Source organism: Hippoglossus stenolepis, chromosome 1 (genome assembly GCF_022539355.2).
Source record: "Hippoglossus stenolepis isolate QCI-W04-F060 chromosome 1, HSTE1.2, whole genome shotgun sequence".
NCBI lineage: Eukaryota > Metazoa > Chordata > Actinopteri > Pleuronectiformes > Pleuronectidae > Hippoglossus > Hippoglossus stenolepis.
In genome coordinates, this window is record NC_061483.1 from 6,676,312 (window position 1) to 6,692,275 (window position 15,964).

Genomic DNA, 15,964 nt, shown 5'->3' on the forward strand with positions numbered 1-15,964 from the left:
AAACGGTAAAATATCAAGCCTCAAGTACATTTTTGTCATAAGGGTTTGATGAAGACATCTAAAGAAATATTGCAAATTTTAATTATATATTGAACAATAAATCTGTATCAGTTACATTTTCCACCGTACCGGCCGAGCTCTATTTCCGTCAGCTTTACACAAAGCAACAAATCAAAGGAATTGATTTCTGAGGCTGTGGTAGATTTATCTCTGCTACACATCCTAGCATCACTACTCCCGTCCTCCCGAGGGGATTTCCACCCCATCAGAGCAGGAGACACCTCTCACCTCTGCGTGCTCACTGATCAGGGCCAGTTCAGGGCCACAATGCACGTCTGATGGCTTACTTCCACCTTCAAAGACACGTCTTGAAGCACAGGACACCTACAGTTGGACTGAACGCCGGATGGAGGCAGGATGAGAACGATTACGCCTGAAACACTGAAATCCATGTTGATTGCATGGCCTTTTCTCCACTATACTTGAACACATCGTGCGCAGACATCTCGCACGGCGGATAATGTGGTCCCATGCATTTTAAAAGTGGGTGAGCTTTGTCTCCTGATGTGCTACATAACATGAGAGTTAGTGGAGTAGGACATCTAGGATCCTCTTTGTAAAAAAACCAGCAATGACGCATCTGAGATTTAAGTACATCACTCAAATTGCACTTCTCTGTTCATGTAATATCTTGTCCTGTGTTAAATGGCCAGAAGGTTCCGGTCTATTTAAGGCCCACTTGGGCACGTCTCACTCAGCCGGTGCCTCTGCTGCATTGATCCCTTATTAGAAAAGACTCTGCAGCGCTGCGATGGAAACAACAGCTGCTGCAGCTCCGATGGCTTTTACAGCGAAAGGTTTCATCTCCAGACCTGCATCCAGCTCTGGACCCCAAAGACCAGATAAACCTTTAAGAATGTTTTTAAAACCCACCAGGATTTTCCCACACACACACACACACACACAGATATCTATTTCCAACAACAAACACAGATGTTTATCCTTAGTAGTGAGATAGAAGTGAAAACTCAAACGAGAGAAACAAATCCAAAACCTTTAGCTAGTTTAATGATGGCAGGAAAATCACCACAGAGACTTTGTCAGACTCTTAGTTCAATGTATAAAGATTAATTTCAAAATGTACATAGTTTTTCACACATAATTTCACTCGTCCTCACTATCTGAACAAATTAAATGTTTAATAAACCCCTGATGACACTGACTCACAGCAACAGTGTGGTAAAAACAATTTGGTACCAATGACAGAGAAATTAAGAAATGAAGCCCAACAGTTAGATGCTAATGAAATAATCACTATAATTATGTCAGGCCTGTTCAGCTGTAACTGAGCTCAATGACACCGGTCCAGAGAAAGAAGCTCGTTTCTAAGGAAGAGTCGACATAATCGACCACTTCGTCTTTGAAAACCCACGATACATTTACTGTTCAGTCACATGGGACATGCTTTCAAGTCCTATATTCTTCCATGTGGACAAGCCGACTGTGTGTTTGTTCCTTTCAGTCACACTGTAAAGCCTCTAATTGAGATCCAAGGTCCATCACACAGGACAACACTACCAGCACTTAGATGGGGAGAGAACACAACCACACAGCGAAGGACAGCTGAAAGGGTGATGACTCGATCATGAGCTTGGTAGAGATTTATAAGAATACAGATTTATACGTCTGTATTTCAGTACACAGATATATAGATATAGGGCGTCTCTTGTCTGGGTTCAATGTGTACAATGTGTTTGTTGTGCAGACTGTGCTGATTGAGAGGGAACAGGGGAATGTGCACATAACCAATTATCACTGAGGAAGAAACGAGACACAGCGCAGGTCGGCCCCTCACCAGCTAAGGGCTCTGTGGGTAGATTGAGGAGATTGACTCGGAGAGCAGGAGTCGAGGAGGGCGGCTTAGTGCTTCTGTACATTTCTAACCATGATTAGTGGGTTTGGCAGCAGGAGAAGAAAGAGGAGTCGGAGAACTCTCGGGGGTAAATGAGACCAACGGACCAAAGCACAGGAAAGTAAAGTTCTAGTTGTCAGACATGTTGATCCAGACAGGGACGGAACAGACTGAGGAGATGAGGCGGAGCAGCATCTTGTATTATCTTTCCGTAGGGTGGGGCCCTCTCAGTTTCAGGCGTTACTGAGTTGGAATTAGAAAAGTCTCGGGTTTGACTTGGAATATTTAGCGTAATTATGAAATTGCGGTCACAAATTAGAGTTGTGCAAGTTTAGTCCATTTCTAGACATTCATTTAAAACTAGTGAAAGGAGACTGAAGGATTTACCAGCCTCTCTCTTCCTCCCCAATTGTTTGTTTACCTACCAAACTATTTTTGCCGGAGGTCAGTTATTTCTCTCACCTGTTCCACAGGTGACACTGCACTCGGTCCATGAACCATATTTCCAGTAGAAAACTGGGTCGTTGTCCTGTGAGGCATTTTGACTGATTGTGTACTCGTACCGGACTCCTGGGTTGGTCTCCTGAAAGAGAAGCTGTAGCACAACAAAAACATCATCTCACAAATTCTGCAAAAATACACACAAAAATAAAATATCCTCAGGAACTAAATCAGAAATTAACAATATATTTTGAGTATTTCCACCTTAAAGGTTCAGTCTGTTGGATTTAGATGAAAGGGATCTATTGGCAGAAATTTTATATGAAAGGATCTTAGTGATGTTTTCACTAGTGTGTTTCATCTAAATTGTACAAATTGTTGTTTTTCTTTATATCTAAAGATATAGATTTCTACAGAGGCCGCCATGTTTTCTACAGTAGCCCAAACTGGACAAATTAAACACCTTTTAGCTTCATTTTCGGGGAGAATTTTCATCCTCCATCTTTAAATACAATCTACAATTAAGAAGATCTCATAAAGAGGTACTGTAGAAAGGCAAAGTCTGAAGAAAAGTAGTAATGTGCATAGTGTTTTACGGTTATTTTTCAGTTTTAATGCTAACTGCATGGAAACTATACTCGAACTATGGCGACACAAAGGGACAAGAGGTGAAGGTGTTCCGCCTGCCTGAATCCACAGTGGTTCCATGGTGGGCCCGGGAGACGTCAGGTTCTCCAGGTGTCCCATCCTCACATATGTGAAAACCGTCCCCGCTGCCTTGTACTCGCCATCCCACTGGATCGTCCAGCCGCCGTTCAGAAAATACTTGTTTGGGTTGTCGCTTCGTAGCGCCAAGAAATTACCAGCCTCAGCCACCTCCTCAATCCGGATGTCCCAGGCTCCCTCTGGGATCAGTCCGATATCAACATAGCCTGAAGGACATTTAATATAAGTGGAATTATAAACACAAGGTAACCTCATGTATTGTTAATAGATAGTATTAGTATAGATAGTATTGGACCATTAGTTATTTTATTATTGACACATGTGCTTTTCCTGCTGTAACATGTCAACACCTTCTGTATAAAAGGCTCAAACACTTGAGAAACATACCGAGTCCTTCACTCTCCTCAAACGTCTTCTTCACAGTTGTACAGGTCGAGCCGTTACCATGACAAACCCCACAGCGATCCTCGACAGCGCTGGACTCGATCACGTAGTCGCAGCCTAAGTTCTGTGACACACAAACAATGACGTCAATCCCACAATGCAACATTCACAATAGACCTTACATGTACGATGACGGCAGCAAATGCAGAAGCAGAAACTAGATGTCACGCTGACATTTCCTTGCTGAATACTAAATAAGATTTATAATCATCAGTCAGTCACATAGAGACTTGATCAGAACAAGATTCTGCTCATGCTTACGTCAATGTGTTTAAAATACAAAACCCAGCACAGAGCACTGCCTCAACATGCCTCATGACCTGCTCAGCTACGACAGATAATACAAGCGGAAATCTCTTGCTGTTCTTCTGTGCTGCTTCATCACTATAACCACCCCCCATGCTGTGCTGCCGATTCCGCCTGCTGCAGGGAGGCACACTTTATAATCCAAGTGAAGAAAAGCTGTGACAGATGCACTGAGTCTTTTACTAACACAATAACAGAAACGCTACAATGTAGAAATATAAGTAAATAGTATATGTATAATATAGATAGTAAAACCTATTCAAATTCTTAATGTGACTTACCCTCAAGCTATTCTTACAGAAAAGTACTAATGTCCTGGCTGTCAGGTAAATGTATGTAATGGCTGATTTCAGATACACAATGTTTATTACAGCAGCAGAGCATAGTGGTTGGTGTCCAGGATGTTCCTCAGATATTTATACATATAAATAATGAGGTGGGATGAGCAAATATCTCTGACCCCCCCCCTGCAGGTGGATGCTGTGGTCCTGGAGTGGAGCCACGGTATCTAGGGTCCCTGTCTCAGCTGTCAATCATGACGTTTCACCCCGTTTTTAAAGCATCAAATAACTAAAATGTATTTTATTTTATTATTTATTTGATGTGTACTTTGACTTTTCAGTTTGGTCCATGTCCCATCCGCTAGCATGGAGGAGGCCGGGTTTATGACCTATACTGCAGCCAGCCACCAGGGGTCGATCAAAATGATTTGGCTTCACTTTTGGCTGCTGTCACGTCGTCCATCATCGTATACACAGTCTATGCCATCAGCTGGAAATGTTCATATTTGAGGTGGATTTCTTTGATTACAGATGTGTATTTTTTAACTGTCAACTAAAACAAAATACCAATTTGGCCTTCACTGTTACAGCGAGGCTCCCAAACACAAAATGAAACAGGTGAGGTGGAAAAAAATGCAGGTGCTTGACAAAAAAAATGTCAGAAAATGTCAGAAACTCAGAGCCCGAGGTCGGAGATTAGCGTCCACTCAGTATCCAAACTGCGTCTGTATCAGTTCCTGGCATTTTGGCCCAGGGTGATAGGCAAGAGCAGCTTGTTATCTTCAGCGATAACAGCCACAACGTTTTTCTATCAACAAGCTAATTTTCATACAGAATGTCAGATGTACAGCAGTCGCCTGCTGAAAAAACAAGGTGAGGGTCAACTGAACAAACTGCATGACTAACAAATCTCCCCGGCAATGAACAGGATACGTGCATGGAATAATCAAGTGATGGCGTTGGGGAGTGTAAAATAATAATAACTTTTTTTGTAAAGCACTCATTCATAACAAGGTTAGAAAGTGCTCCACAAATTCCATGGGCATGAATAAATGTACAGGGAACGACCAGTGGACCAGTTCCAGTACCTTGCAGATGCCGTTGATGCACATATCCCGGCTTTTGTTGCCCTCGAAGCACGGTGTTCCATCGGTGACGGCGTCAAGCATCTTTTCAGAGAAGTGCTCATTGAGCGGACGGCAGTGCAGCTCACAAGGATTCACTGGCAAGAAAAAGAGAATAGAATGTGAATATGGATTGAAAAAATGTGCTGCACAACAACGAGCAAAGTTTGGGTTGAACATCGGGGGAGTTGAGGTGAAACACTCTGGACAATTCCTATAATTATTACTTTCAAGCGCTTGACAAACATTATTTAGTTAGAAATAATCACCTCATACATTTTACTTGCCAGATTATATCAATTAGCTGGAAGCCAAAATAGCTACAAAGAAAACATACTCTTTGTTTGTGCTGCAAATTAAATTGAACCGAGAAAACTGACGACTTGTTTTATGACAGTTTATAATTTTCATTCAGTGTGGTGGTATGATTATTGGGGGCAGGGCTCCAACCCCATCATCCCCACTATAAATTACGCCCGAGGCCTAAATACTGTGGCAGAGGTTTATTCTGCTCACCTCTGTTGATGACTGATTCCCACTTGTAGAACTTGCCCTTGTACGGCAAGCTGTTGAAGTGAGCACACTGGACGCTCCTGAACGTGGGCAGGTCGGGAGCACACGGGGAGATGTTGCACACCTTGTAACGCCGTCGCTCTCCCAGACAATACTTCCCTCTGTACTTGGGACTGTGGGACGGTCAAAGACGTTATTTCAGTGCTAAAAAAAAGGCAAGACACCTGTCAGCGTTAGTAGGCTGAGAAACTCACACTGGGTTGTCACAGTCTCTTTCAGCGCCCCGGACGCCGGCCCCACACGTCCTGGAACAGGCCGACCACTCGCTCCAGGACGCCCAGCCCCCGTTGACGCGCTCAGGGCTGAATCCATACGGTACACACACCCCACTGAAACACCACTGACAGAAAAAACACATCAAAACTTCATCTTCTTGTTTTTACATGAGTCTCACTGTGGCCACTTTGAGGCTTGTGTGTACATTTAGTATTTTCCATGAGTGCTGGATCCATTTCATTGTTTTACTCTGTGTTATTTTACTTTTTCTTATGCACAAACTCCTACCGAGTCATTTTTAATTCTATGGTTTCCTGCAGTGTTATTTATATATCAGAGGCTCATCCATCTTAGCAGTCTTCCTCCGTAAATCAAATAAATCATTAACTTTCCGGGGAAAGTCTAAGTCTAAATTTGTTTTTACATTACTACATGAATCTCGAGAGGAGTTGGGATATGGTGAATTTACAACCAGTGCAAAACAATTTGCTTGTGCGGACGTCCGTGATTCACCTGATGACTGATTGACCAGGAAAAAAGAACATTGAAGCAAAGGAGGTTTAATGAGTGTGATGGTGGTTCGAGTCACTCGGTTCATTCTGCCCTGAGTCAAAAAGCCTTCATACCAGGCTTCGTCATTTTCCTGTAACATTTATTATAATGATACAGGAATGGCTGGCAAAGTGGCTAAGTGAGGTGGTCTCACAGCAGGAGGTCCCGGGTTCAAATCAATGTGGAGTTTTCATGTTCTTGGTACTTGGTGGGGTTTCTCCACTGCGGCTTCCTCCCACAGTCCAAACACATGCAGCAACTAAATAACCAGTAGGTGGGAATGTGAATGGTTGTTTGTCTCTGACCCTGTGATACGGTGGCGACCTGTGCAGGGTGGACCACGCCTCCTGCCCAGGGCAAACTGGGATTGACCCCAGACCTTCCTCTGCTAGGGTTATAGTTAATGGATGGATGATTTGGGGCATGTCAAGCAGAAACTGAACAGAATGTGATTTTACAGCTAGACTGGTGAACATAGGTGTGCCCTGCTGCATATAATGATAGTTGTCAACAACAAAAATCAGCATTCTCATTGCAAAGCCCACATCTCCTCTCTCACAGGCAGGAAATGGAAAACCTACCTTGTCCTCACCGCAGCTCGTCCCGTCCGCAGCCCCGTCCAGCTTTGAGTGGCAGGTCGTTCCCACCGTGCACCACAGAGTGCTGCAGACGTTCTGAGGAAAGCAACGAGACAAACACGTCACACTCTTTTCAGACGTGTTGTTAGTCACTGCTCATTTATTTCCACAAGCTCCTGAGCAACATGAGCTGAGATACTGTATGAAAGTGTTGATGCCCTGTCTGCACCCGCGCTAGTTACTGCTTTTCAAGCTTTTACCTTCACATTATAAATAAAAATAAAACTTTTTAATGTTCTCCTGTGATTATTGTTAATATAGCTGCTGTGTACTGAGTTAATAATCTAGGTGATTGATTGTCACTGTGTCGGTTTTTAGTTTCTCATCTATCAACTCAGGTTTTGTGCAGCACATGTTGATTTACAGTATTTATAAAAGTATTTATATTTTTCTGGATTGTGAATATCCACTGGAGATCAAGAATGATGTTTTCCTCAAACTCAACTATTCCTTTAAATTTTTAATGCTAAATAATAAACGTATCACCTTCATGATTGACATGTTTATCCCACAACATCATATCTGCCTACTCTCAACTTACAGCTCATTCACATCACAACCTGATGAACAACTGTTTGAAAACATGACAACAAAACAGTTTTTATCCTTTGTGCAAAATCAATGGACACAGTTGCAGCTCAGTGCCCCTGAGAAACAACAACACATCCTGTGCACAGCGTAAAGAAATGTGCGGCACATTTAGACACCACATACTGGCCTTGAAGCATCTTTCTGTTTTTGTGTTTTAATAATAATAACAATAATACATATTTGACCTTTAAAAACATAACATGCAGCTCAAAGTGCTTTACAATAGAAAGAAATAACACAGTTCAATAAGATGACGTTAGCAGTAAAACAAAGACTTAGGATAAAAGCATAAAACTATCAAAAGGTATAAAAAAAAAAGACTATATAGTGTTAAAAAAAAGGATAAAATTAATTAAAAGCAAGACCATAGAAATGGTCTTCGAGTTGATTCGTAAAACTATCAACAGAAGTATCTTGTCTGCTGTAAAAGGAACTCCACCAGACAGCAGACTTACCTGGAATTGCGAGAATAACGAATCAAAAGACCAATTATTTTGATAACACCAAAAGGTCAAATGTGCTGTTTATCGAGGAGTGATGTCTGCCTGGTGCAATCGTCTGGGCCCATTCTTCATGCTGTTGCGTGACATTTGTGAATGTGTGAGGGACATTTTGCAATTTGGGGCCAAAACCGTCACACAACAGATGTAAATGATTTCAACATTATAATTGAGCTACTTTTCCAATTTAAAAAAAACGTAACTGCTTACACAAGAGAATATAAGAAACATTGGAAAAGACGTACAGAACCGTTTCTCACTGCAGAGAAACGGTTCCAAAAGAACTGGGAGGGAGGAAGTGCCTGATCGTCAGATAGCACAGGAATCTTTAAAGACTGAGTCCGAATTTTTGAGAAAACAAACAATTCACTTGAAAATCCCTCCTGAATCCCAGAACTACCTGTTCAAACCAATTTATATAATCCATTAATCCCTTTGGCCAAGTTCCCAAAACAATCAGAAGAACCTCTGACTTTTTGTCTATAGTTCTGTCAAACTTTAGTCCTCCACACTCTGCAGACGGCTTTCTACTGCAAAGCTTCTGTCTGTGTAACTTCATAATTTAAACATGACAATAACTTGTAGAAGAGCAGCACCGGGATAAAAGGTCAGAATCCATAAATGTAATCGGAGAATCAGGACACATACAGGTACATGCTGCCTGTGGATTATTTTATGTTTTATCCCTTCACCTCTGTTCTTGGAACCCACTGATTTTACATTCATCACTTGCATGTTGATGTAGACGTCTGAATGCTGCTGCTATAGTTTGTGGTCTTTATTCTTCGTGAGTCTTATTGACATGAATTATGTGGAAATTAATTGCCCCGGGATTAATAAAGTTGTCTGAATCTGAATCTAATTTTGTCTTTGTTTATCGTCTGTTAGTAAAATCACAGAGAAACAAAACCCAACTGATTTGAAACTCCATGGACTGGTAGAGATCAGGTCGAGGAAGAACCCATTAACTTTTGGAGCAGATCCAATGCAGTTATTATTTTTCCACTTTCTTTAACACAGCGAAACTTTAGAAATTCTCAAGAAAATAAATGCAAAGGTCTTAATGGAAAGAAAAAACAGGTATGTGTAGAGGGGTGAAATTTGATAATTATCTGGATAATGACCCAGAAGTGTCTAGTCTGAATACATGTATATGCAATATGATGATGAAGGGGCCTATCAGACTTCTAGTACAATTTACATTAACTTTCCACAAACCATTATTACTTTTTTATTTCCCCAGGAAGCATAACATCCCCAAAAGACCTGAATAGGTTGTGTAACAAGCTCTGAAGTTATTTCAAATGCTGCAGTAAATTATTAATGTTTTACAATGAAGAAGCGGGGCTTTAATCTGAGGTTTTTAAAAGCAGGTGGTTCACACCAAACAGGAAAAACAGCATTAACTTCTGTACCAGAGGCGGCACCACAACACTGTGTTTACTGTTTAATAAGCACAAACACCTACAGACTAAATCCATCACAATCCTTTGGAATTAACTTTGTACATTTTCTGGGGTCGGATGTAGCCAAGTAGAAAAGGTTAAACCCTCAATAAAATGAACGAGGCCGAATGCAACTGATGCTTTTGAAGCTTTAAAGGTTTTTTAAGTGGCTCTGCACCATTTCTTTGTACAGATATAACATTCTGCGCACTTTTAATGGTGAAGCACTAATGCATTTAAAAGTCCATTAAGCTGCGACAGGCAGCAAATGCCTTAAGTGGGTGAGCGGGCTGTTGACTGGTCTAACTGATACATGCATCAGCTTCACGATGGTCAATTCAAAATCCTGAATTCTGCTGTTGTGCTTTAAACGTGAAGCTTTTTATCCATTTACTTTGGCCCCGTTTCTGTGCACCAGCATTCAGCAAATGAGATTCCTGTGGAGTGCAGCAAACATGGAGGTAAAAGAGGAACACTTCTATCAAATGAAAATAACATCCCTTCACTTCAGAAAAGGGAAAAAAGGCTGCAAGCTGATGTAATCAAGGACTTGAGAAAACAATATCTCAAGAGAGAGAGAGAGAGAGAGAGAGAGAGAGAGAGAGAGAGAGAGAGAGAGAGAGAAATGTATTCACAGTGTTATTAGTCTCCACCATGTGAGCAACACTGAATGTTAACATTACTGTGGATATTTACAAGAAAGGTCCACAGGGAACTTTAAACCTGAGGCAGTTTATAAATGTGCTTCAAGAAAAACCATGTCGGTGAGAATTTGTGATTCAGAACGGCCGTCTGGTGGTTTTATAAAACTTTAAGCACCTCTCTTGTTTTTCTTTCCCGTGGACGTTTGTAAAACCTGCACGAAACCAATTGTATTCATAGAGATGCTTTGTTGTTACTTTGAGAAATTACCTTGCCGCTGGAAACGAGAATGTGTGTGGTCTCTGTCCGTCCAGTCCTGTGGCTATGGTTTGATGTTGTGACTGTATATAAGTTATTTATATCAGCTCCGAGCCAGGAATTAACTGAATAGATAATCAAATGTGCGACGTATTTACTCAAATTGCCCAGAAAAGATGGAGTCAATCTCTGTCAAATCCTGTGTGTTGGGATTTGACAGAGATTGACTCGTCAAATCCCAACACACAGACTAATTCTCAGTCTCAGTCAATCTGCTGGAAGGCTTAGATGTCCGAGCATTTCTGTACCTTTTCATCAGTGAAAAGGAGCCAGTGATAAAAAATTCTCCCTAGCTCAGTTTTTTTTGTCTGGACAACTTTTTTTTCTGTCACTGTGCGAGAACAAGCGCTTGCACTTTAAATGTCTCCCCAGAGAGAGCGTCTGAGAACCTGCTGTTATCCCTGTATTTGAAGTCCAGTCACCAGTGGTGCTGAATGTTCCTGACGCCTCCGCACCAGATTTGACAGCAGCTCAACTGGGACAACTGGGAGGATCACCTGCTCTCTGAGGTGGATCTACTCCACCAGCGTGCACCTCAGCCTACACCGGCAGATTGAAACCGTGAGTCAGGCGGGGATGAGACGGAGGACGACTACGACTGAATCGTATTGTCGGGGCAATGCATGTTCAGGCCTAGATTGAAAGATGCAAGTGGATTTTCATTCGAAGCAAAATTAGTGAGTGTGGGATGAGTCATCAAACAGTTAAAAATAATTTGCAGGAAGAGAAAATACTGGATTTTGAAATTTTGTTGGTTTTTTAAAAACATATATTTGGTCAAATAGAAGGAATAACGGGATACACAGGATAAAAACTTGGAAAACTGTATTTGCATTTCATAGAGTCTTTAAAAGACGCCATGTCTCTGCCTCGATGACAGCTGTCTTTTCATTTGCTCTTATAATGTGGAGCGTTGACGTTCCCACGACAACCAGCGCTGCTTCTCCTCTCTGGTTCATAAAACTAGTCTCAGTGGTGAGATTGTGAGACGTTATAATAACTGATAGTTAAAACATTTAAAAGGTCACACTGAGCTGTTGAAGTGTCATCTGAATTAATGTTCTCATGAATGGCTCATGGCAGAAAAGCATTGAGAGGACTGAGGTCAGCTCTACAATGGATAGAACCATTATAAGATGAGGGTCTGTTAAATCCAGACATTTGAGAGGAGCAACAAGCAGTTGAACCTGACACTGACACTGGTTCAGATAAAAGGAGGATGAGTGTGTGGAGCTGCTCAGCAGGTGAGTGGAGGTTTAACCTGACTGAGGAGTCAAGGGGTGAAGAAGCTGTGCAGCAGGTTTGCTGACACTGTCCATTCACAATAAAAAAGAAAAAAAGACTCCCTCAGTCCCAGAGTATATCAAATAATCTATTTACTGTGGAGCAGGTTGTGGACAGATTGCACAGAGGCCATGTGTGAAGAATCAATGCAAAAGTGGATCCACTTATGCTGCAGTTATGAAGACTAGTGTCCTGGATTCCTTCAGGATATTGAAGGTGTTAATGACTTGATAACTAATTATGTCTCATTAACTCTTTTCTCAGGCTCCTATTTGTTTGAATACTCGTTTGTTTTGAGGTTTGTTAAGATGTTGCAAACGTAACGATTTCAGGGTTTTTTCTTCCACTGGAATACGACGAATCACGACCATGTAACGATGGAAACGTTCACCCAAACCCAATGCTTTTCATTTCTGCTTAATATTCTCCTTAAAAATGGCCTTGATTTGAACATCAAAGACATGAGACCAATTCTCAGGTCTCTTGTGATTAATGAAAAAATACCGTAGATTCAGCTTGTGATTAAAAACCCTTCACTTTGTGCACAATTTACCGTGTTTTGAATTTCATCAGAAATTGATAAAATTTACATTTTTGTCCATAAAATTAGACCAATATTCCGACAAGCACCCATTAGCATGATGCAAAACCCCACCATGCTTCACTTCAGGCAGGACCAGTGTCTTTCTGAACGAAACCCAATGAACTTCTTTTACCACAAATCTTAATTATTATTCAAGCAAACCGGATGCACCTGAACACACTTTGCAGTCTCACAGCAACGGATCTATTTTTTTTCATCTTTAAGTGCACATTTTCACCTTGTTAGTGAGGGTTATTAAGTGCAGACTGACGTACAATTTTATAAGTTCTTATAACGTAGTGCGTTGTAAGAAGTGCATGTGCTAGAGCATTGGATGGAAACAGAATGGGAACACGGGACAATGAGGTTGTGATGATGCAAAGAAAACAGGCTGAAAAGGGACTTTACGAGAACACGCTCGGCTCAAGGATGTGTGACGGTTAGTGTGTGTGTGTGTGTGTGCGTGTGTGAGAGAGAAAACTGAACAAAACAGCTAATTGCCACTGCCGAGTACAGAGAGGAGAAGAACAGGAGACATCTCGGGTCCACATAATGATGCATTGAGCTCTTTTGATTTATATTGCATGTTCTTACGTCCATGTCATCACAGAGCAGGGACCCAGATCCGTACTGCAGCCGGCACTGATGAGCGGCGCTGTACAGAACCCCAGGAAGCACCGAGTTCACCGTCAGTTTGTCCTTCACCGGAGCGTCGTCGAGGCACCAGCCCCAGCCACGACTGTGAGGAGGAGGAAGAGCACATATATAAAGATCTCTTGGTCTCACACACACACACACACACAGATCGTTTCCTTCATGAAAGACTACATTCATTATTCCTGACACAAGGAGATGGGCAGTTCTTTTCCAGGAATGATCTATATCCATATTTAACGCACTTTAAGGTTTCCGGCAGAGACTTGAGTCGTGTATGAGTTCTGGACTCGAGCACCAGAGCCAGAGCCCTACGTGCCGCTCTAGTGCTGCACATATTCACTAAAGAAAAACACTGTCTACACGACCAGGTTGAAGGGATCCTGGACTTTTTGATCACAAACAGTGGTTTTCACAACATCACATGCAGGTGTGCACACATACATAACATCTTCTGTGTAATAAGTCTGTCTTCTCCCACAAAGACCGTCTGCACCTTTAGTTATGAAGTGATAATGAAGCGAGGGCCGTCCTCCCAGTACGTTTAATCATGATGGTATCTTTGAGGAAAATGAATTGCTGGTTTCACACGTTGGTTGCATTAACAGACTTGTCGCCCGTGCAGTGGAATTTAATGACAAGGATAAGTGGGTTTTCAAATTTCCTTGAAAGTAGCAAAACTAATCCATGATGATGATAGAAATCCTCTTTGTAAATTATGCGCTGATGGAGAGTGAGTTCAGCTTTCATGCTTTTATTTTATATCCAGACACTTTGCTCTTATTCAGAGTGGCGTCAAGATCGGAAAATATGTTGGAGGAATAAAACGTCTAACTTATCACAGAGCGAAACGTCCAATACAACAGATTGAGTCGAGTAAAGTTAAACTTTGTAGATCAGTCGATGCATTTTGAACCTTTAAGGTGAATTTGTCTTGTTGCACTGTAAACCTTGCAGTCAGGTATTCAGCTGCAGCGTTAGCAAATCTTCCAGCTAAATTGCAACCTGATAGTCTGACATCTGAAAACACTGTGAGTCTATTTCATCCACTAAGTACATGCACAGAACCATCTGGATGGAAGCTGTAGAGCGTCCTAGCAGCTGTGAGGGCAAATGCTCACATCAGCAAGGTAAGAACCTCACAGTAAATCCAACATGCTAACATTTACATAATATATATTTTATTCAGTGCATCAGCGAATATCATTAGTTTGCAGGTCATAAACCGAATCCTGGAACAATCTACATTTTGACTATATCATGTTCCAATAACAGACATGAAATTCACCCGGATCTGGAATATTTTCAACAGTTGGCGGAAGAGGAAGACGCATTCTATAGTCAGGGGTTTGTCTCCAGAAGCAACTCCTTTCACATTACATAGTCATTTCCATTGCTCCATCGCTAATATAAAATTTGAATTATATTCTTAGAACATGCACAGTATAAATAATTCATGCCCGAGAAGGGGAACAGTGAAACAGAGGACCTCTTCCACTGACCAGGAGAAGGCCAGCTGGAGTGAGCACGAGATTAACAAATACTGGTGGATGTAGGCCAGCGGGTAACGGTCCCATCAAGACTTATCACCACCACCCAAAGACCAGACCTATGTCATCTGAGGCAGAACAACGTGGCTGGAGAGCAATAGTCCGCCCCGTGGAGGTTGGCTGCAGCTGGGCTTCATTGCAACATCCACCATCAAGTTTCTCAAACAGCTTTGGATTCTGCCCCAAACCGTAAAAAGGAAACATCGCCGACTGCAGAACGAGAGACTCAAGATGTCAGGGACTCACAAGCAGGTCTGATCAGCCTGTGGTGTGTCTGCCTGAGAAGAAGGTGTCTCCTGAAACAACCCGATAGTTCTAAGGTACATGACTGATGATAGGTCTCTAACATCTGCTGGCGGCTTGCAATTCATCGTCAAACTCATGTAGGCCCTTCAAACGTCCCCATCTTTTCCTATATGTTATGAAATGTCCTATGTTGAAACATTTAACATTTTTCTATTTAATGCAAATTACATTTTCTAAATTTCTGTAAAATCTCTAGAAAAAAATCCCTCATTGAGTTAACGTAATGATACAAAAACAAGAATAAATAGATATGTCAAAATTTAAGAATATAGGAAGGCCGATTGTTTCCGTTTAACAACAAATCATCGATGTAAGTTTACCTCACAATGACGACTGAACAGCAGCAATTAAAATGTTCTCCATGAGTGGCCCTGGACTGAAAAGCAGCTCAGAGGGCAAATTAGGTTTTTACTGCAGCCTTTGTCGAAGCTAGCCTTCCTGGAAGTGTTTACGCCGATTAATTAACTCTCAAAAATTATCTATATATACACATTCTCAAGCAACTGCAATCATATGCTACATTATGTGTGAAATCTCAGTTTTTTACCCTTTTGCCCTTCTGGCAATTGTCTTCTGGAGATTAAAGAGTGGCTCTGTGATAACATCTCAACCGCTCGTCTCAGTGTGACCCTCTACATTCCACATAAAACGACACCTACAGACCGAACATCTGAAGCAGCGCGAGCAGCCGAGGCCGGCGGCAACAACTGAAGCCAGGCACAATGGAGGCCTTGTCCTTCGGTCAGCGAGCGACATAAAACAGAGAAAATGGGGGCAAACGCTGGCATTTAGAGGAATGAGATGGGAAGACAGATATCAGTTAAGTCTCATGTGAAGAAATGGATCAATGCAAATTTGAGTGGTTTTGGAGTGGGAAG

General features: G+C 41.8%; 1 protein-coding gene across 1 annotated transcript in view; it reads right to left on the reverse strand.

Moving 5' to 3' along the window:
* LOC118105182 (A disintegrin and metalloproteinase with thrombospondin motifs 7) overlaps positions 1 to 15,964 on the reverse strand; it is a 69,005-nt gene that overhangs the window by 20,519 nt on the left and 32,522 nt on the right. The window contains exons 9-16 of the mRNA XM_035152701.2: positions 13,171 to 13,315; positions 7,157 to 7,249; positions 6,002 to 6,147; positions 5,751 to 5,920; positions 5,199 to 5,332; positions 3,467 to 3,587; positions 3,041 to 3,285; positions 2,375 to 2,507 (exon numbers count right to left, since the gene is read on the reverse strand). Of these exons, the coding sequence (XP_035008592.2) occupies positions 2,375 to 2,507; positions 3,041 to 3,285; positions 3,467 to 3,587; positions 5,199 to 5,332; positions 5,751 to 5,920; positions 6,002 to 6,147; positions 7,157 to 7,249; positions 13,171 to 13,315 (1,187 nt within the window). The remainder of the gene's footprint in view (positions 1 to 2,374; positions 2,508 to 3,040; positions 3,286 to 3,466; positions 3,588 to 5,198; positions 5,333 to 5,750; positions 5,921 to 6,001; positions 6,148 to 7,156; positions 7,250 to 13,170; positions 13,316 to 15,964) is intronic.